This window comes from Podarcis vaucheri (assembly GCF_965113315.1).
Source record: "Podarcis vaucheri genome assembly, chromosome: 3".
Classification (NCBI taxonomy): Eukaryota; Metazoa; Chordata; class Lepidosauria; order Squamata; family Lacertidae; genus Podarcis; species Podarcis vaucheri.
In genome coordinates, this window is record NC_138761.1 from 66,668,177 (window position 1) to 66,690,742 (window position 22,566).

The 22,566-nt window shown below is 39.4% G+C and overlaps 1 protein-coding gene across 5 annotated transcripts in view; it reads left to right on the forward strand.

Moving 5' to 3' along the window:
- Positions 1 to 21,420, forward strand: part of ARHGAP18 (Rho GTPase activating protein 18) — a 75,245-nt gene extending 53,825 nt beyond the window's left edge. For all 5 annotated transcript variants that reach the window (XM_082216124.1, XM_082216125.1, XM_082216121.1 and 2 more), the window contains exons 5-15: positions 1,117 to 1,277; positions 2,315 to 2,480; positions 6,793 to 6,884; positions 7,106 to 7,183; positions 8,729 to 8,888; positions 10,236 to 10,318; positions 11,510 to 11,716; positions 13,027 to 13,191; positions 17,250 to 17,374; positions 17,906 to 17,967; positions 18,930 to 21,420. In XM_082216124.1, coding sequence (XP_082072250.1) covers positions 1,117 to 1,277; positions 2,315 to 2,480; positions 6,793 to 6,884; positions 7,106 to 7,183; positions 8,729 to 8,888; positions 10,236 to 10,318; positions 11,510 to 11,716; positions 13,027 to 13,191; positions 17,250 to 17,374; positions 17,906 to 17,967; positions 18,930 to 19,021 — 1,391 coding nt within the window. In that variant the 3' untranslated portion in view covers positions 19,022 to 21,420. The remainder of the gene's footprint in view (positions 1 to 1,116; positions 1,278 to 2,314; positions 2,481 to 6,792; positions 6,885 to 7,105; positions 7,184 to 8,728; positions 8,889 to 10,235; positions 10,319 to 11,509; positions 11,717 to 13,026; positions 13,192 to 17,249; positions 17,375 to 17,905; positions 17,968 to 18,929) is intronic.
- Positions 21,421 to 22,566: the final 1,146 nt, after the last annotated feature.

Sequence of the window (22,566 nt, forward strand, 5' to 3'; positions counted from 1 at the left end):
AAGCACAGGGCTTATGCCAGTAAACTGCTGTAGAATCTTGGTCTGGAAAATTACCAAGCATTTTATTTAAGAATTTCATAACATCTGGTTCTTTTTTCTCCAGTGCCTCTTTATGAGCCTTTACAAATGGAGAAGTTCTGAAAGGCAATTTCCATATGCTAACGCTCTCATAGCACTGAATGAAAAGGGAAAAGCTAAATCAGCTTGTGTATATTCTGATATGTTACAGCTGTTGGGAACCTTGTTGTAAAGTGCAGCTCTGCTGCCAGGATTGGAATGGGAGAGAAATCTGTTCCATTTGCAGAATTGCCCCAGTTTTTCTGGGTGCAACCTTCAGCACCTGTTTCTGGGCTGTGCCAGAGGCTCGTCAGTAATAAGGAGCTAATAGTCAGTGTTGTTTTAGCAGAGCATAGTGGGGGGCAGTTGTTTTTCCAACGGCAATAGGAATTGCCTGGCATTTCAAAGGCACCAAATATTCTTGAAGTGAAATTCAAAACTAAAAGCTTGTTAGTAAAAGTTGGGAGTGTGTTTAGGGTTTGGGGCAGTGAGCAAAGTAGGGGAGCGAAGTAATTTTCTCATCTTTGATAATAATCTCTGATAATTAGGTGGTGTTTAACAAAAACTTTAAAGCTGCAGTAGTCATCACACTTGCCTCATGATTGAAAAATGATGATAATTTATTAACTTTGAAACTGAGCAATGCTGCACATTAGTTATGGTATTATCTTTGTTAAGCTAGAGACAGTAACATAATAGAGGTTTGCCATCAGGGAGGTTTACATGCTAGGAAGTATAGTTTTTTTTTTTTAACAGCACAACATTAAGATTATTAGGGGGAGGGAGGATTCTAAAAATTTGTGATCTTCATAATGTGCCTTGATTGCAAAGCAGTTATATGCTCGGGTAAGGGGACTGTGATCCAGATGAGGTTCATAAAGGCTCCCATAACCTATCAGAAGGTGGAAGCATTCTGTGAGCAGATTTTCTGTTCATGAATCTCTGGAGCCAATCCATGATTAATTCAGCACCCCCCTCAAATATGGTTATGGAAGAGGGGGGAAAGTTGCATTTAAACTTTAATGACCATTTCACCCATTTCATTTTCACCACATCTAGCATCTTGTCAACATATTGATTATGATCATCAAAGAGAAGATGTTCCCGTGATTGAAACGGACATTAACTTGGAAATATCATTTTCGGAGCAGGCAGCTACGCTCAAAGATGACCCAGCAGGCAAAGTCTTGAAGGGCAAAGAGGATGACACACTCCTTCCTGTAGGTGCTTTTGTGGTCTTGCTTTAATATCTTTCATTCTGTGGGGGTTTCTTATTTATTTATCTTCTGCAGCACCTCCAAAATTACACTTGAGAACTTCAAGTTCAAAGAAATAGAGAGTACTACATATTCAGACATGTAGAATGTTGACGTGTTTTAATCTGGTTTTTAAGCTTATTGTTGATTTTAACTTTTGACTGTTTTTAGATAGTTGTTTTTCACTAATTTTAACTGATAATATTTTTGTAAACTGCTTTGAGGTTTTATTACAAGTGGTGTATAAATATTGTGAAATAAATAAATACATGTTGTTATTTGTGCATGCAAAAATAGTAGAAGATGTGGCTAAATGGTACAGCCCAGGAACAGTATGCTTGATTGCATTGTTGGTAATGGGGCATTCATGGAAAACGAAGTGTGAAACTGCAGAGTCTTAATCTAGTTTTCTGTGTTCAGTAATGGGATGGGAAGTGTTCACATATGCAACCTTCACTATTACCACCTGCAGTTTGAAGATTTATAGTTCTAGGAACTATTTTACTACTTCAGCTGTTTAGACCAGGCTTTAGGTCCTTTTCTCGGGATTAAAACACTTTCACTTGATGATCAGGTGCTCATTGCTTTAGTCTGAATTTATTTGTCCATCGTTGATTGCTTAAAGAAAGATACACAGTGCTCTTGGCATGTATTCAGTTTTCAAACAGGCAAAAGCCAAATCCACTTTCAAGGTATGGGTAACCCACTTTCAAACACTTCTAAGGCATCGGTAACTCCTCCACCCCTTATTTTGTTACCTACAGAGACCGCAGCCCCACATATACCTCATGTACCTGTGTACAAGTCCCCAATGAAGCTGTAATTTTAATAATATGCCTGGGAGGGGAGGAAATTTTTAATCTAGGAGTGCAAAAGTGAATTTATTATAGCAAAAAATACCTTCCCCAATAATATGCACCGCTGAAATGCAGCACAAGCTCCCGCTTCCTTTTGTTGCTTGTTAGAGAGTAGACTTTAATGCTATTATTTTAAACTATTAGAATTTCAGACTGCCAAAAGACAAAACGGGTACAACAAAGATTGGAGACCTTGCCCCTCAGGATATGAAGAAGGTCCATGCTCTGGCACTAATTGAGCTGACGGCTCTCTTTGATATACTTGGAACAGAACTGAAGCCACAAAAAGCAATAAAAATCAAAATCAAAGGTCGGTTTCTTCCATTTGCAGTGCTACTATGTTGATGTACATTTCTATATGTGTAATCTTTGAGGTCACTTTTTTGGTTTCCCCATGAAAACTGTAGGGGCAAAAATGAAGTAAGGTCGTTGTGATTTCCCATTTGCTTTGGTGGCGTGTGCTATACGTGCATCGCATTGTGTATTCTTGTATTCTAAATGAAGCAGTGGGCCTCAGGTATCCACTGGGGGTCAACAGAACCTGCAAACCAAATGCATTTGTTTTAAAGGGTTGTGGCTTGGCGTATGTAGTCAGGTGGGAAGGATGGGTACAATCCATGCCATATGAAGCAGTTTTGCATTCCATCAGGGTTAGTGGCGACCTGTTAAGCATGATCTTAGCTCTCTAATTACTGTCAATGCAACGTAATTAGATTCAAGTTGCATTGACTGTAATGAGAGAGAGAGATTCAAACTCTGGATGAATCATGCCAAATGGTTGACGAGGCTGCAGCATGAAAAGAAAGGTAGTAGTTTCCAACCACCCTTACTTCTAGGAATATATCACTTCTTCCTACTTTAAACCTGATGGAGTGTTTCACTAAGCTAGTCCTTAATGCTGTCATGCTTGTTTCACTGCTTGAACGTTTCATTTCTTTCCTTTGCCTATCTTTAGAAGCTTAACTCTAAAAGTGCTCTCAACCATGATTTATTTTTGTTTGTGGAGAACCATCCATATTGATTATGATCTATAGGGCGGCATGAAATAACTTAACATGACTGCACTTGGAGGCTCTCAACAAAATTGTAATTTATGTTACATAACAATATAATTGCAGTGTTCCTATTCTAGGCAAACGCTTTATGAAAATTACAGCTTTATGACCTTTTCCTGTGGTTTCTACTTTGGCATGAGATTTCGTTCCAGTTCTGGGGTGTGTGTGTGTGTGTGAGAGAGAGAGAGAGTGAGTGAGTGATGGCATCCTTCATCAGAGCAAAGGCGGCCTGTCAGATTTTCAAAGCATGTAATTTAATCCAAATGAGTAACTTTTTTTTCTTTATTTGTTTATAAGTCTTCAGTTATACACTCATATCATTCTCCACTCCTTATACAAGGATTCTTTTTGGACTTCCCAACCAACAGTCCATATTGGTTTTTTATATATATTTTTACCTTTAATATAGATATGGGCAAATGGGAACATTTTGAGGTCACCAAGTTATATGGCATAATATCAAGTCCTTTTCCTATTAAAAAAGAGGAAAAGCAACGTTGCTCCTCTGATTGAAAATACAAACGTGTATATAGGTAATGCATGCATATATCTGTAAAGTCAACATCATGTAAAATAGGCTTGGTTTAGTGTGGGGAAACTCACAAAAGAACAGAATTTTTATTGGGGCAAGTTGACCACTAAGACTGATTTTGAAATTGTTGACTTGCAAATTTATGTGTATTTGACTGTATATATTTGAAAATTCTCCATTAACATTTTCATTGTTTTTATTTAGTTTCAATTGTATGTTTTAGATGCGACTTTTACAGTTAAAAAGTTTTATTTTTAAACCAAAGTTTTGTATATTTCTAGATTAGCTTCTAGTGAGTACAGCTCTGGTTAAACACACTGGACTGGGAATATTTTATTTATTTATTGGTTGATTAAGAGGATTCCCCCTTTGCTTTCCCTTCAGTCTGAAGTTCAGTGCAGCTTATACGAATTAAAAATGTGTAGAAATAATAAAACATAATGCAGAGCTAAATTTGAAACAGCAGCACTGCACAGATTTAAAAGTCACCTATGAAATACAGGAAACGTTTCCATTTTGTTAACTGCCTGTATTTCTGACCTTCTCTTTAATGTTTTACAAGGACCTGAAACATGTTACCAGTTAATCAAATATCTTCTTGGGCAAAAAACTTGCAGTCAGGGTTCAGCAGAGACGACAGTGCAGTAGCTAAATAATTGAAAGCAACTGTGAGTGATGAGGGAGATACAGCTGGGTAGAGTTGAGTTCTCTGAATACAATCTTCATTTCACAGCTCAGAAAATAACTTCTTCCAGCCACATCAGGGTAAAGGAACCTTCCCTCCTCCACAACCTTCCATTTTTATATTCTTAAAAAAGCTGTGTCCAGTTAAACATACTAAAGCTATGCCAAATACTTCTTGAATATGGAATATTGCTTTAGGATAGCCATTTTTTCCTTTCATCCCTGGGAAATAGAGGGTCTCCTGCATTTTTAGGGGCTACAGAGGGACCCTCTTGATTCAGTCCAACTTTTTTCCCCATGTGATTTTTCCTGAGGGTATTCTGATTTGGGAAAACCCCATTGTCTTTCCATAGGAAAAGGGGCTATTGCTCAGGGTAGAGTATTTTCCTTGCATGCAGGAAGCTCCCAGGTTCAATCCTCAGCTTCTTGTGTTAGATCTGATAGAGATGGCTGTCTGAAATTCTGGAGAATTCTGCTGGTGGTCTGTGTGGACAGTACTGAGCTAAATGGACCAATGGTCTGACTCAGCAGCCTCCTATAGATGTTCCATCAAATGGTTTATTCTACCATCCCTACCTCAGCACCAGCTATGGTTGGTGACTGCATCACTGTGAATAATAAGGGCTGTATCCACTTGCTTCATGACTCGAAGGGAGCTCCACATGCATGAAGTCCCCTTTGCTTAGTTTTCAGCAAATCCGTTTCTCCCCATAGAACACAGTCCACACTGTTCACTTCTAGAGAGGTTTTTCGGTGGGGAGGTGTGGTGCTACCAGGGCTGTGGAGATTAGGAGGAGGGAAGAGAAACATCAGTTGTGCAAGCTGCCTTCCACTTGCACAACCATTGGATACAACCCAATCCTTAGACTTGATGGAGGGTACTTCACATGCTCAAAGGCTTGCATATCTTTTATCTCGACAACCTTCACAACAGCCCTATTAAAGAAAGGCCAGCATTTTTGTTCCTATATTGCAGATGAGCAGCTAAGGCAAAGGCAATAATAGTTTGCCTAATGCCTAATGATCTTGGGCTCCATGATCAGTGCAGATGGTGACAGCAGTCACGAAATTAAAAGACGCCTGCTCCTTGGGAGAAAGGCGATGGCAAACCTAGACAACATCTTAAAAAGCAGAGACATCACCTTGCCAACAAAGGTCCGTATAGTAAAAGCCATGGTTTTCCCAGTAGTGATGTATGGAAGTGAGAGCTGGACCATAAAGAAGGCTGATCGCCGAAGAATTGATGCTTTTGAATTATGGTGCTGGAGGAGACTCTTGAGAGTCCCATGGACTGCAAGAAGATCAAACCTCTCCATTCTGAAGGAAATCAGCCCTGAGTGCTCACTGGAAGGACAGATCGTGAAGCTGAGGCTCCAATACTTTGGCCACCTCATGAGAAGAGAGGACTCCCTGGAAAAGACCCTGATGTTGGGAAAGATGGAGGGCACAAGGAGAAGGGGACGACAGAGAATGAGATGGTTGGATGGTGTTCTTGAAGCTACTAGCATGAGTTTGATCAAACTGCGGGAGGCAGTGGAGGACAGAAGTGCCTGGCGTGCTCTGGTCCATGGAGTCACGAAGAGTCGGACACGACTAAATGACTAAACAACAACAACAAATGCCCTCTAGTGAGAATGGGCCCTGTTCACAGGCCACTCATACAGCAGGAAACAGAAATGACTGAGGTTACAATATTGTACGTGTCAGTGAGCTATTCCGAAGGTTAAATGTTTGGAAGTATGCCTCCTTTTCTTTACTTGTGGTATATTTATTTTTGCTGGAGCCCCTTTCTTGCTTTAAATGTTTGAAAAATCTTAAAAAGTAGGTACGATAATAGCCAATTAATGCCAAGACAGATTGCAGAAATGTAAAAACAGAAGAATATTTCAATCCTGCTATTTGAGAAGATGAAGTGTACCTAATTCATAGTAGAGGGATGTATGCAGCAAGAAATAATGTCTGTTTGAAAATACTATTGACACTTCAATTCACAATGAATTCTGAAGTGGGTCAGCTTTGTAGGGTTCGTCTGCAACTTTTTGCTTTTAACTAGCATGCATTATTCAAATATGCAGAGCTGGCTGATGCTTCAACCCTGTGCATGTTTACAGGCAGTAAATTCCCATTGAATGCAGTGGGACTTACTTCTGGGTGAATATGCATATGATTCAATCCCACTCTGTTCGGTGGGATTTACTCCTTCCTAAGTGTACATAGGATTGGACTGTAAATTGTTTGTCTGGATTTATTAATTATAAACTGTGTTGATCTGAACATAGTGGAGAAGAGTCTATGAAACCATTTTTCATGTCGTCATAAGCCAATTGTTTGTCTTTTGTTGTTTCATACAGAATCTGGTCTTTTTGGTGTTCCACTGTCAGTTTTGCTAGAACAAGATCAGAAGAGGGTGCCAGGCATCCGGATACCACTAATTTTTCAAAAAGTGAGTACTGTAGGCTGACCAGTCAGTTTCTTCTATACCAGTTAGGTTTCAGCAGAATGCAAACATATATGACACCTATAGTTACATCAGTGCACAGAAAAGCTTGTAACTGTTTAGCCACAGCTGCATTCCGGTTTTCAGTAGAACAATTTTTCTATTTTTCAACTAGCATTTTAGTTGCCAGCAACTTGAGTTGAGATACTTTCTATTTTAATTTGCAGCTCATTTCCCATATAGAAGAAGGAAAGCTCGATACAGAAGGGCTTCTTCGAATACCGGGTGTGGCAGCAAGGGTAAAGGTAAACTAATCTTTCAATTTTGGAAAGAGTGTGTTAGATTAATTACATATACAGTATTTTATTAATAATAATTTGGTAACGTGTTCAGTGGCAAGATCATGAGATCCTTATGACATTTTATAATTATAAGAATCGTATCTTAAAAACAATTTTATATTAATCCTTGGACAACTGACTGTGGTTTTGCCAAAGCTGAGTGACTGAACAGGAATGTGTGTGATAGAAACCTCCTTTCCAAAACTTATTTTATTACATTGTGAGTTCTGGTTTGTAGGCTTTTTGTAGGTATTCTTATATTGAATTAAGGACAGGGTGAAAGGACAATTAACTCTATTCTTCCTACAGATTAACCCTTCATTACTCTGATGTTATCCTGGATTGTGGTTAGTCACCTGGGTAAACAAGCCTTTGCTCTTAGTCCCTCTGAGAGCATTTGTGTATGGACTGTTTTTTTTAAGAAAAACTTATCCTCTTTTTTCCTTCTACTTCATACCTGATTTTTACCACTGTGCATGTCAAATTTTAAATCTAGAGCAGATAGTTTTCATATTTAGCATCATGTGCATACTCTGGGCCTGCTAATTGTGGATTACGCTTGCGTAGAAATCTTCTTGACCTGGCAAAGTGGCTGAATTAAAGCATAGCTCCATTGAGATGAAATAGGCAATAATGGAGTGGGGAGGGTAAATACAATACAAATCCCTGTTGTCCAAACATGCAGAGTGATTGCAAGCCTCTGTTTAGATGACCAAATAAGCATGCATGCAAGCTCTTTTTGGAGAGAAATGTGTGGAGACCACAGGAGCTATTCATTTAACCTGCTCTGAATGTTGAATTGCAGATAGGTGTCTTGTTAACTTAGGACAGTGGTGTCCAAACTTTTTAAAAAGAGGGCCAGATTTGATGAAGTGAAGGGCCGTAAGGGCCGACTATAGGGTCAACCAATGTTGTTAGCCTTTTGGGGGGGTTGAAGTTGTTGAGATTTTTTTAGGATTTTACCCTGGGAAATAAACTACCACAGGGGCTGGATTGAATTGAACGGCGGGCCGGATTAGGCCCCCAAAATGGACTTTGGACATGCCTGGCTTAGGAAGATTGGCATCATGTGTTAATCATCTGAAGAGCCATAAATGAATTCAAAACACTTGAATTCAAGCATCTGCAACACTTGATCATATTTCCATAGATGTTGTATAAATAGAGAGCATTTTGATACATGACACTGAATGCACCTTTGCACATCCTCTTTTCTATTGAATGCTGTTAATGGGCCAGGGAGCACAAAGGAGATCCATTGTCAAATGGAGTATCTGTTTTGACTGCATACGTAGCATTATATAAACACAAGAAATACAAAACATCATTTTTAGCACTACGCCCTGACATATAATTGACATACACCCAAAAACCTAGCTCAGTTTTTTATATTAAAATGTGTGCCTAGTTTTACCGTTGATGTTTTGGATAAATAAGATGATTTCATATCCCCCTTTTTTAAAAGCATGTGTGAAGTGCATAAAGACTTTTCAGCCTCTTGTCTTCTAGAATCTTTGCCAGGAGCTTGAAGCAAAGTTTTATGAAGGGACTTTCCACTGGGAAAGTGTAAAACAGCACGATGCAGCAAGTCTTCTGAAACTCTTTATTCGAGAACTGCCTCAACCGCTGCTCACTGTGGAGTATCTCAAGGCCTTCCAGGATGTGCAAAGTAAGCATAACTCCTTCTGGTTCAGAATTAGGGGAGTCATTATGCAGAGCAGGCCTTTTTTCCCAGGTCAGCCTTTTTACATCCCTATAGGGAACCTATGAGAGGACTCAGTAATTAACCCCCCCCCCCAACATTTCTAGAAATAACAAACTTTGTGGAGTTCTGGAGAGCCACAGGGAGAAAAAACCTGTATGGCCTTACAGGCTACAGGTTCATAACCCATGTTGTAGAATCGCATGTTGCACATACAAGAATTATGTTCCTACAGTTCTGGAAAATGTTCTCCCTCATAGTCTTTGATGTGGAACAGTCAAACAACCACTTGCATCATTAATCTTTTCTGGGCATGGCTATTCTTCATTGGCAAGCGAGTCCATGAAATTTTCTGCAAATAGTCCATTAGCTTGCTTGCATCTGAAAACAAATACACAGAATGGTTTTCTATACACAAGTGCCTCATACTGTTCAGCAAACAATTCAGCAAACAGTAGATGAATTCATAAAATGGTCTTTCATAGTGGAAAAAAAATCATAATTATGTAGGGCGGGGCTTACCTTCCTCCAATATTTTATTCCAGTTGGCAACCCTGTCTGCCATGATGGCTGGGTTATCAGTAAACATTTTAAAGAAAATGTCTACATAGAGATTTTCAAGCTTGCTGAAAACACCTAATGATGTTGTTATTGGTTGTAATTGCTGCCTTAGAAATCCTCCAGAGATATGGGACTCCCATACTACATTTAGCACCACAAATGACTTGCAATGCAGCAATACCAGAAGCATGGTCAACAAAGAGCATTGTGCTTCAGTGAGCTTTTTAGCATGTGACACTAAGCCATTCTTTTTACTGACTGTCATAAATTCCTTTCATAGTCGTGGGCATAAATGGATGTTTCATCTGTGAAGGATTTTTCTTGGTCTACTAAATATTGTATTAATAAGCATTACATTATGAAACAAAGTAGCAAAAGTAAGGCATTACCAGGGAAATCCTGAATCCCAAAATTGGTAATAATGGATCTTGTGGCAGTTGAGTCATGAAGCAGAATCTGAAAACAAGATGCTAGGTGAGGCGACTGCCTCATGCGGCAGGATCCACAGGGCTATCAATCCCACTGTAGATGTTTATACTTCCTTTGTTCCTGATGTTGATGTTCACCTCCCCTTCTTACCTGACGGGGAGTGGGGTGCCATTTTGTGGTTTGCCTGAGGTGCCAAAATGTCTTGGTTGCTTTTTACCTGTGAAGATAACCAAGAGAAATCCATAAACATTAATATTTTTGAGGAAAATGCAAAATGATTCAAAAACCTATTCACAAACTGAGATTTGCATGTTTCACTGACAGAACTTCCAACGAAGAAGCATCAGCTGCAAGCACTGAATCTTTTGGTCCTCCTTCTCCCAGACGGAAATAGAGATACTCTTAAGGTTAGACTTGAGACTTCACCATTAAAAAAAACAATTCTGCAATTACTCTTCTACCCACAGCAACTAGGGCTACTCCCCACTTCTCTTCCTCCCCAGTTGGGGTTCCAGAGCCATGCTTCTACCACAAGGATAGGCCTGGAATCTTGATTGCGGGAAAGGTGTAAGTGTGGGGCCTAATTCTTGGCACAACACTTCAAAGGAGAATGTGGACAAATTAGAATGGTTTCAGAAAGGATGGTTGGGAGTATGGAAACCTTTCGTTTGAGGAGAGGTTAAGGGAATGGGGTATGTTTACCCTGAATAAGTGGACTGATATGGTAGCACTCCTCAAATATCAGAAAAGCTCTCACTTGTTCTCTGCTGCCTCAGATCTAATGGGCTTAGAAGATAGCTATCAGTTCAACATTAAGAGAAATCACTTGACCATAAGAGCAATTTAGCAATAAAACTAATTAACTAGAGGGATGATGGACTGTTCCAGACGGGAGGTTTTCAGCTAGGGTCTGGACAGCCACTGATGGATACTCTACCTCTGGATTTGCTGCTAGACTAGATGGCCTACAAGGTCCCTTCCCAGGCCCATAATAAATCTCACAACCACTAACACAAATTTACCTTTAAGGAGTGAGGCAGCCCAGAGATAGGGTCACTGCTGGTCTTGCAAAGAACCAGAGTACAGCTAAACAAAATCTAGGGCAACCTTGAATATGTGATATATGCTTGACCTAGTCAAACATATATTCATTAGAAGAAGGATAGCCAGTGTGGTTTCCTACAGATGTTGGTGGAATCCAACTCCTATCACCCTAACCATTGGCCATGCTGGCTTGGGCTCATGGAAGTTGTAGTTAAACAAGGCTCATTTAATTTCATTGTACACAGGTTGTACAATGACAATAAAGGTATTATTATTATTATTATTATTATTATTATTATTATTATTATAGGACACCATGTTGGCTATCTCTGATCCAGAATAAAGATTTCAGATGCCTACCTTTCTTTTTACTGAAGGTAAAAGGAAGTTGACTGATTTTTGGAGAAATCACTTGTTTAGTTTAACCACTGAAGTTACTAGTTGATTTAACGCTGTGTACATACTAGAATAAACTTTTTTAAAAGCGCACTATTTGAGCATGTTTCTTGTTTGTTTGCACATGCCTACTTTGCCAATGCTGTTCTCATTTTCAGGCACTGCTTGAATTTCTTCAAAGGGTAATTGATCACCGAGATAAAAATAAAATGACCCTAAAGAATGTTGCCATGGTTATGGCACCAAACATCTTCATGTTTCATGGTTTGGGCTCAAAGAACACAGAGCAAAGCGAGTTCGTTATGGCGGCTGGGACAGCAAATGTCATGCGTTTTATGATTAGAAACCAAAACCTTTTATGGACTGTAAGTTTGTTTAAAAGTGCTTATTGTCATTAGAGAAGAGCTTTCCAAATTTTTCATGTTGGTGACACAATTTTTAGACATGCATCATTTCACAACATAGTAATTCAGTTTTACTAGCAAACTGGAGGTTAAACTACAGCAACCCCTTTCCAGCCCCTGGAGGAGTGTGGGGAAGCGTTCGTGCAACATACCTACACACTGCGGCCAACACACTAACGTGTCGTGACACACAGTTTGGAAAGCTCTGCATTAGAGAATTGTCTCAAATAGAAGGGCCACCATTTTACAAATTTTACTGAACATACACACAAAAACACACACAATGCAGATGACTCGATTCATTCTGAGCAGCTGGATGTAAGAGCTACATAGATATACAAATTTAATAAATAATAATAATCATAATATTGAGCTGTTTTGTGTAAAAAAAAAAAAGGTCAGCGTAAGCTATAAAACATGCCTGTTTAATGTAGTTCAAAATATGGATGGCGTACATAATTCCCCATAGGAATATTTACAGAATGAATCCTCGTGTGTTTTAGAAAATTGTTTGCATATTTTACTCATGACGAGAGTAAATAGCCCCTACTTTGTAAATGTTATTTTGTATTTCAGAACAAACAATAACTTATTTATTATATTTAAGTATTTATATGCTGTCCTTCACTAGATTTGGTTTTGGAACTATATACAAGCTAAAAATATAAAAATACAATAAACCAAATAAAAACACCCAACAGATTTTTTTTTTTTAAAGCTTCACTGAAGGAAAATAGATTTTCTCTTCTAGAAATGTAATTGTTATATTATTAATCATGTTTAAGTGGTTGTAGGCTGCCTTGAGTATGCATTACACAGAAAGACAGAAAATAAATTCTAAGAATGAATTATACCATTAGTGCCATATTTTGTTATATCTTGGTTATTTCCATATGTGTTGAAAGCTTAGTTTTGCCCTTCTGTGGGTTTATTCACACATGCAAACAACAGTATGGAAGGCAGAGCACCATTCATGAGAAACTGCTTGCGGGGCAGTCTGATTTCACGACACCAATATAGACCTGTTACTTGTACAAAAACTGACCTGAGATGAAAACCTTATATGGTTTTGCTATGAAGAGGTTCTGTGCAATTATATTTCATACTGTTTCTTTGCATCTATCATTTGAGTCTCATTTTTAACGCTTGACGTAAATATTGGTGTTTGATATTCCATATTTGATATGTCTTGTCATTAGAAGAATATAATCATTTGTTTATAGGAGCCGACTGTATCAATGGTGTTAATAATAGATTTTATGTCTGCTTAGATTCCTACATTCCTTGTGAACCAAGTAAGAAAGCAAAATACTGAAAGTCAGAAAAAGGAGAAAAAGGACAAAGCTGTGAAAAAATTGCTGAAGAAAATGGCTTATGACCGTGAAAAACACGAGAAGCAAGATAAAAATGTCAATGATGTAAAAAGTGTCAATGAGGTAAGCAAGTAACTTTCAGTAAATTAGAGTAGGTCATCGTCTTCTTTGGCGATCGCTTGTAGCCGAGTAAGATTGTCTTCCATAAACACAGTTTTAACAATGAGTCCGTAAGTGACTGTGGAGGCCAATTTTGGATCCACACGTCCTTCCACAGTGGGGACATAGGTTTCCGGGCCAGAGTTTATCACAGTGTGGATTTGTCAAGGGTGCCTTCCTCTTAGCATGTTTCTCCCTTGCGTCCTGATTTGGAGTGTCTTCAAAGCCCATGACACCTTTGGTAAAGGCTGTTCTCCAATTGGAACTACCAGAGCTAGTAGTAGTGATAAAATAGCAGCGCTGCCATATTTACAATTTGCCTTTTCTTGATGAATAAATGTAAATATCTGAAAAACATTATCTTATTTAAACATTGCCTTGCCTATTAGTAAAGAAAGGTTTATAACATGTATTTAGTTACTAAGATAATCAAAATGGCTAGATGTTCCAGTTCGGAAGGCCTATATTTTGCAACACTTGAACGTCCCAAAGCGCTTGCTTACTGTTGTGAAACTGTCATGGTTCAGTCGTACCTAGCTTTCTTGCTTCACTTTCAAAGTGAAAGGTAAAGATTCATGGCCCTGAGCAAGGGTGTAAACTGAAATGATTGAAGTTTATTTCTTCTTTCAGTTTGGCATCCAGATTAGTGCACCACATAATAAATGCCAATAAACAATAAAGTGATTTTAGAACACAGTCTCTAAAAACAGTCATGGAAGTATCTGTAAGAACAGCAGCAGAAGAAACCAAATCCATTCTCTTTTTAAAGTATGGAAGATATATATATATATATATATATATATATATATATATATATATATGCTTTCGTAGATTTTCATGGGTACAGGAATGCAGGTTTTGGTGTCTTCGGGTGTCTTCCCGTGTAAGAGTCGGGGTGTCTGTGCGACGTTTCGACGAGGTCTCACTCGTCATCTTCAGGCTGGTGCTTTCGGCTTCTTGTTACTGGAACAGAGCAGAATCTGGTGTTTGAGTTCCTATAAATACTGTTGAGGGGTGTGGTGTATAGCCTCCAACGTTCTGGGCAGAGAGGAAGTTCCTAGATTAGTGTGCCTTTTCTTCTTTTGTTCCTTAATTACTTGAGGGTAATTAAGTAATTAAGGAACAAAAGAAGAAAAGGCACACTAATCTAGGAACTTCCTCTCTGCCCAGAACGTTGGAGGCTATACACCACACCCCTCAACAGTATTTATAGGAACTCAAACACCAGATTCTGCTCTGTTCCAGTAACTAGAAGCCGAAAGCACCAGCCTGAAGATGACGAGTGAGACCTCGTCGAAACGTCGCACAGACACCCCGACTCTTACACGGGAAGACACCCGAAGACACCAAAACCTGCATATATATATATATATATATATATATATATATATATATAGTTTAAAAAAGGTACAAATCAATTCACAGTCACTAGCGTTTTGGGGTAAACACTTGCTGTTCTGTTGTTCTCGATTGGTTAAACATAACTTTGTCTCTAATTAATTATATCCAGCCTGTGTTAAGATCAAATATCAGAATACATACATGATCTGTATTCTGAATGCAGATTCTCTTTGGATGTGTGTAGCCCATCATTAACTAAAGTCATATTCACAATTTAGTGAATTAGAGACATCTTGTGGAAGAATGCAAAATTGCACTGGCTCATCACGTTATAATAATGATTATTCATTATAATCTATTGGCATATTGAGGGCCAAACTTGATGTGGTGATGATAGGCATTTTTGTTACAAATTTTTGGGGTGTTTTGTATTTAACTTTTAAATATAAAATAAGAGCAGGAGGTAAACCTTTCCCCAGTTTAATTCCTTGTGCTCCATCATTCCAGTTTCTGACCTGGCTGGGGGAGGGAGTTTGGGGGACAAAGCATCTGACAATAAAGCAGCAAAGGGTTCCCCTACCCTTATCCCCACTGTGGCCTCTTGATGTTAAAATTGGGCCCTATAGCTCACTGCTTCATATGTATCTAGGGCACAGCATGCAGAATCTTCAAAATTTGGTCAGCTCTCTTAATTGCAGCAATTTCAAAACTAAAATTTAAAACTGATCTCTCTTGGAAAATACAAAGTTGTTATTGTTTATGGGCTTGGATAGTGCAGCATGCCATGCGCTTTGTATGCAGCTGTATAGACAAGAGGGAACCTCAGGAGAGTAAGAAGATCTAGCACCTTCTCCGATTCCCTTTTTCCATTGTCTTTTAATGAGTGTGAGCCCTGCACTCTTTGTCCCTGATCACCGCAGTACAAGTCAAGGTGACTCAGGCTGTCACCTGACGGTGTAACAGGAAGGCAAGTGGAGCTCATTACACAGCATGCCTTCAGTGTGTAGTGTAAACATCTACTGGATATAGCTGGCGTCAGTCATTTCAGGTCATCTTGATACTGAACAAATTATTTCTCAAGGCCAGTGTTGGCCAAACTTGGGTCTCCAGCTGTTTTTGCACTACAACCCCCATCATCCCTAGCTAACAGGACCTGTAGTCAGGGATGATGGGAATTGTAGTCCCAAAAGAGCTGGAGACCCAACTTTGGCCAACGCTGGTCTAGGCCTATCTAGAAATGGCAAAAGTCAGCTTGGTCATTAGGAATATAGAGTGCTGCAGTAAAGTAGGGGTGGATCCTTATCTCTTCCACCCTGTGTCAACCAACCTGTCAGTCCCCTGGGACCAATCATAGTGGTGTCATTGGACCTGTTTTCCTTGTCCATGTGGCTTGAAATCAAACTGTTGTGGGTAAAGGCAGTGCTTTGAAAGGGAATCATCTGATGGGGGGGGGGCTTGCAAAGGACTGTTCGTCCTCAGCTTCCTGATCAGTAGCTCTGCAGTGTAGCTGATCCCAGTGTAGCTGATCCCAGCTGCCAGCACCAGTCAGCTAATAGGCACTGACAGCAAGTCCCCCTCAGCTACACTGGGGAAGTTCCAATGAAGGGAACTCTGTGGATCTCGCTGTTGGATAAGCACAACACTTTGCAACCACCAACAATTGGCACCAACATATAACATCAGTCGTTGGGCAAGTGGCCGTAGTTTGGGGAAAATGGCCTTGTAGGCCAAATTGGGACCCATATCAGGCCTGCAGGCACTGCAGGCAGCATAAATTATTATTATTATTACAGTTTCCGGAAGGCGTTGGAAGCTATTGGTTTCTTGCCCTACACATTAATAGGAAGACTTTGTAACCCTCTACATATAGCTTCCCAACTCACCTATCCCTTATTATCTGGGCCTCTGTTCTGTAATAAAAAAAGAGTTTGTATTTTATTTTATTTTCTTTTGCAAGATGAGAAGTGGATACCACCTGCTCTGCTGGCACTCCTAATGCTTTCTTTCCCATTATTAAATCTAGTATATGAGAAGCCAGGCTATAGTAGCAAAAACCTTCCAGAGGTTATCCAAGGATTACAACTAATAAGATAGGTTTTAATAAAATTTTATGTAGGATGTGTTGGATTTTAAAGAAGGAAAGAACCCTAAGATTTTAAAAGCAATTTCATTTTATAATTTGATATGAGATAGTTCATTCAGAATTTGAAATTAAACTCATTTCTTCACATTGTGCAATTAAGAGTTGCATAAAAGCTTTTCTTTAGGTCTGTAGTATAACTAAAAAGAGAATTCACATTTGGTTAAAAAATATCTAATTGGTTCAGAAATGTTCTTATAATAACCTAAGGTACAATTAAGAATAATATTTTGTTAGTTTCCGGTGCACAACAGGATCCGATTAATGTGCAAATGTAATATCACAAAAGCATGCTTCATAATGTGCCCTGACTGTGCAAATGTGGTGGTAACAATGTAAAATATAGGCATCTGTAAGCATTTTGCAAAATTGTATAACTGGTAATTCCCACCCACCCTGCCATCATGCTCGCCATACAATATCCCTAACTTGAGTATTCAGTACGTGAGCTGTCCCAACTATTTATTCTGCACTATGGTTGGAGAAACTCCTCAAAGCCAGCTGCAAGCTGCTCCATTCCAATTCCATTATTGCTTTGCAGGCTGATGTTCCTCAGGGAGTAATACGGGTGCAAGCGCCTCATCTTTCCAAAGTTTCCATGGCAATCCAGCTGACGGAAGAACTAAAAGCTTGTGATGTAGTGGCCAGGTTCCTCAGCCAAAAAAGGTACAAGCATTTCTGTCTCTCATTTTCTCCCAAACTCCTCCTCCTCCTCCTCCTCCTCCACCTCCACCACCTCTTCCTCCCCTTCTTCTTCTTCTTCTTCTTCTTCTTCTTCTTCTTCTTCTTCTTCTTCGTGTTGACTTGATTCTACAGCAAGAAAAAAAACAAATGCACCCTGACATAATTAAGCTCAAGGGACCAGTGTATATTTAGGGCACGGTGCTGTGGGTCTCTGTGAGGGCATCTTGGGGACTATAGGATTCCGCAAATCACCTTTGTGGACCTTTGAGTATATGAGTTTCTACAAGTAATTTTGTTTCCATGCAATTCATTGTAGCGTGTAGCTCCTTTTTCTAATCATCCCAATATGAGATGTTTATTCAGTAAGTTAACAGATGGAGAAAGATAGCAAGATAATTTTAGCGCACTGGCAAATCTCCTGAGCTGTAGAGCATTTTCCTAAGCACATCTAGTAGCTTTTGGTTGCAAGTTATTTGGTACTCTGCTGAATAATTTTATTGCATTCCTTTGTAGTGGGACCGTCCAGTCTCTGAAGAAAGAAGAAGTGTTTTTATACGAAGTTGGAGGGAACATTGGTAAGGCTCTTTACACTGTAGACTTGGTGCTGGTTTCAAACTTTGCTTAAAGCACATGTTGCAGCTGGAATGACCTCATACAGGTGTATGAGTAATTTCTTGTATGGAAATGCCCCCAATACCTATTGTTTTGGAAGTGATGTATGTCAAGAATTAGGCTAGAAGCTTTCCCCTGATGTGCAGGTTTGAATGTACAGGAGGGGGAGGAGCGAGGTGAGGATTTATTGGCAATGTGTGTCCTCATGCAGTGGCAGCCAATGGGGATTGAGGGCTGTATTAATCAGCACTGCCTCAAAAAACAGGCAATAGGTTTGTAGGGAGCTCAGTACCCACCCACTCTCCCTTTAGCCATGGTATGGTATTAACTGGCCAGCTTCAGAGGTGAGTAGGATTCTCAGCAGGGGAGATGTATTGCACAGGGCCTAATTAATTAGATTATCATTATACTGCTGGAATAGTACAAGTAAAAGAGAGAGCAGTAAAGATTGGTGTGCTCCTTAAGGTGAAGCATAAAGTGACCATCCTTTCAAGACAGTTGGGGTGAGGAAGCTGGGGGCATGCTGGACTTGCCCATCTAAAAGTAACTGGCTTGGAGGGTGAATTTAGCATGGATTCCCTAAGTGTATCGCAAAGCGTGGCAGTTGACCGCTCAGTGGTTTTTACTGCTTCTGTCTCTGAACCAGTGTGGAACTCACTTAGAATTCAGCATCTGATCCGCTGAGATCACCGTGTGATTAGGTGTTATGGTTTGCTTCATTTATTAACTCAATCAGAGTTAATAAAGTTGTGGTTTTGTTTTATCCCTTGGTTGGTCCTCATTTCCTCTGTTTCCATAATCCGATGCATGTTGACACAGAAACAACTTCCGCTAAGCTCAATAGGACTTATTCCTATTTGCATACAGTCTTAATCGTTTTCAAAATAATCTGTAGTTTTACATAATATATGTGTTTTCCTAACAGGTGAACGCTGCCTGGATGATGATACCTACATGAAGGATTTGCATCAGCTAAACCCAAATGCTGAGTGGGTTATAAAATCTAAAAACTGCTGACTTTTTTTTTTAATTTACAAAGAGATAACTGTGACAGATTTTTGTAAAACTAATGTTCACGTGCACCAAAATAAAAGCGTGATGTATTCATTGGATACATCACAAATATTGCACTGTTAAGGGGCATTGTCAGTGCTGCAGTTGGCTTACAGAAAGCCTTCTCCCTTTCTCCCAAGTCAATGCAAACTACTGTAGCAAAACTGGCAGGGCGGGTAGCTGTGTGATCTTAACTGATTTTGTTGCACGGGAACAGTATGTACAGAACTTTTTTCTTATGGGAACCATTGTGCCTTTGGTATGGTCCCATCTAATTCCCATTACTTTCAGATTGCTTGTTATGGCTTCATTTTTCCAATGAAGGGTCAATTTTTTATAATGAAGACATCTGTAAAAATTAGATGTTCCTTCATTGGGCCATCCAAATTATAAATGGTGCTTGTATTCCTTATGTAATCAGGACAATAGTGGCACAAAGAGTGCCACACAAACTTACTACATGCATTTGTTTAAGTCACACAAAACCATGTACCTACCCTTTCTGTCCCCAGAAACACATTTATATGGGAAAGCTTTACCCGGAAACAATTCTTTACCCGGAAACAATTCCTGTGATCATTGTGAAGAAAAATGTATTGCTATGAAGCCAGTATACCAAAGAAAATCTCTGTATTACCACCCTAGATTCCACCGTCTTCTCAATTCTTAATGAGATGCTACAAATATAAGCATTCTAGGGAAAGGAAATATATATGGAACTTAAGTTCCATAACATATTAGGCATTTCCTTCATAATTCCATGTTGACAATAGTGTGAAAATTTGAATATAGATGCTTCTGTGTGATGAGTGCAATACTCACACTGGGAAATCTATGCAGGTTGGGAAAAGCATAATATGTATAGTGTCTCCATGTATGGTATTAATGTGACTAGTCATATCAATTATCATTCAAGGGTCAAATATCCCCCCAATGTCTTAGACATATGCACAGATAATGTTTTCAATTCAGTATTGTCTAAAGTCAGTGAAGTCCAAAGATAATATTCATGACCTTTTAATTCCAGCATACTCACGTTGAAGCTTACAGTGTAGTCGTTGAGCACACTGTTGTGCATTCTGTGCAGATTAACATGGCTGAAAGTCTCACAATGAAAGGTATGGCTTTGGGCTTTGCTTAAGCATTCTCTTAACAACAAAGTTGTCATCAAAGGCGATTCACTTGTGGTTGAACATTAAGATGTGTTTTTCTCCCTACAGTGGAAGGGGTGAGGCTAATTGTATGTAGATGAGCATTTACCTTATGTAGGTGGGGCTCACAGCAGATGTCTGCAAGGACATGTTGACCTTTGCATTTTGTTCTTCAGAAACAAAATCAACAGAAATTAAGCTTGTATAAATAATGACAAAAAGAGGATGAAATGTATTACTGCTAGGATGCAAGTCTTAAGATGCCTTCCTATTTTCAACAAGGGAGTATTACTGACATTCATTTTTGGCGGTAGCTATGAGCTCTTGCACCACGACAAACCATGTGCTCCCGTGTCACTGAAATTATTCTAGCTTCTCTTGCTCCACAATTAATAGGCTATCAGAAGAGTCAGATGTTCAGAGGCACAAACCTCAGTGGTATCTGCACTTGCAACATTCCCAGGGAACTGCAACCTAATCTCCTGCCATAAAATGACTGTATTGGTTTTCGAAGCCTCACCCTTCGTGATCTGGTACTTTGGTGGGATTTGACTGTTTCAGGTCAGTAAAGTAGGGAGAAGAAAGCTTGTCCAAGCAGGAACTAGCTAGCACAGGGAATCTCTGGCCCTCCTGGTGTTTTTGGACTCCCATCATCCCTGGCCATTTGTCATGCTGGCAGGGGCTGATGGGAGTTGTAGTCTGACAGCATCTGGAGGGCTGTGAATCCTGCATCCTTAAGGTGGAAACTCCTGGAACTCTTATCTCTCCTGCCACAGTCCACATGGCTACCAGGATGGCTAATAGTTTATGAATCTAGAACCTAGTTTAACAGGTAATACGAGATGCATAATGCAACCTTTGTAATACTTTACAGTCTGTAGTTGCTGCAAATCAGACTCAATTGCAAGGGAAATTTTAGGTATTTGAATCAGAAACAATTACTGCTGCTGGGAACAGCTGTAGCGGTCATTAAACTACAAATGGCCTGTAGATTTGATTTTTAAAAAAATAACTTTTGTTGCAGGGTTAGTGCCATTTTTATTACTATTTGAACAGCTCTTTTATATATGTAAATGAATTTTCATAATCTAATTTGATTTATGAGATGTATACGTGGAGTATACACAACAGATACACTGACTAGTTAATGGGGAAGGGTGGGGAGTTACCACACTTGTGTAGATTTGTACATAAAATGTTTCAGATGAAAAATGGTGAGTCTGTGTTTTCCTTTTCTGTGTATGTGTGTTCTTGCATAGGGCACATCACCAGCTCTTTGAAAGCAGAAGTTGTTTTTTTTTTTTGGGGGGGGGGAGCAGTCCAAAGACTTGTCTCTGCACTGAATCTAATGACACACATATGCAGTCAGGTCCTTGTATGCCATTTAATGTAATACAATGTAACATTTACCTAGATCTGTATTTACAGTTAATGATATATATTTAAACCTGGGCCCCAGTGGTCACTATTGCATCCTCAGACAGCTCCCTTGGAGCCAGTCAGAGCTGCTTGCCCCTCCCAATGTTACAATTTAAATTGAAATTGCTTCTTTTTTGTTTGCATGAGGGGTGTTTTGTGTGTGTTTTTTTGGCTGTATTTTATTCGTTTTGGGGCTGTGTGGGAGTGTTTTGCCTAGTGAATTCAACAGGAGTGAGGAACTTCTGGTTTGTAGACTGGTCTTTGCTCACCAGTAGATCTAATTTGGCCCACGAGGGCATTTACTCCGAGCCACATCCACCTGTCAGTCAGCTGAGGTCACTGGGGTTCAATCCTGCTGGCAAAACAGACCCCTGCAGAGAGCAGAATTGGACTGCACATTCATCAGTTGCTGAGCAAAAAGTTCAATCATTGCCCCAGATGATTGAAAGGTGGGTGGCCCTATGAGATGGGGGAAGGGGAGGAGAACTGTCCCTCAGGCAAAAAAGATTTCACACACACTATATGCAAGCTATTAATTTACAGCACTTGGTTTCCATGTTTTTGCTATGCCTTTAGTATTTGAGTCTCACATTGACACGTTCCTTCCCCTTCCTTGGTACATTTGGGAAAATAGTCACAGTGAATAGCAGAAGTCTATGCTCAGGTCTAAATGATGACACGTCTGTTTGATTGTTTTTAAATCCAGCTACCAAAATGCTCAGTTTCTGATTTGTTTTTGGTATACTCCATCTTCTCATTTGTTTCTGGTCCGAACAATTGTCTTGAACTTTCTCCATTTTTATTTGTGGGCTTTTCTTTACAGCCTCCATAGGTGGCAGTATTGCTCCACAACTGAACTCAAAGGTGAAAAAGCAAACACCCAGAAATGTGAAATGGTTGAAATATTCTTAAAGTTTGTATGGAAACCCTGGCATTTAT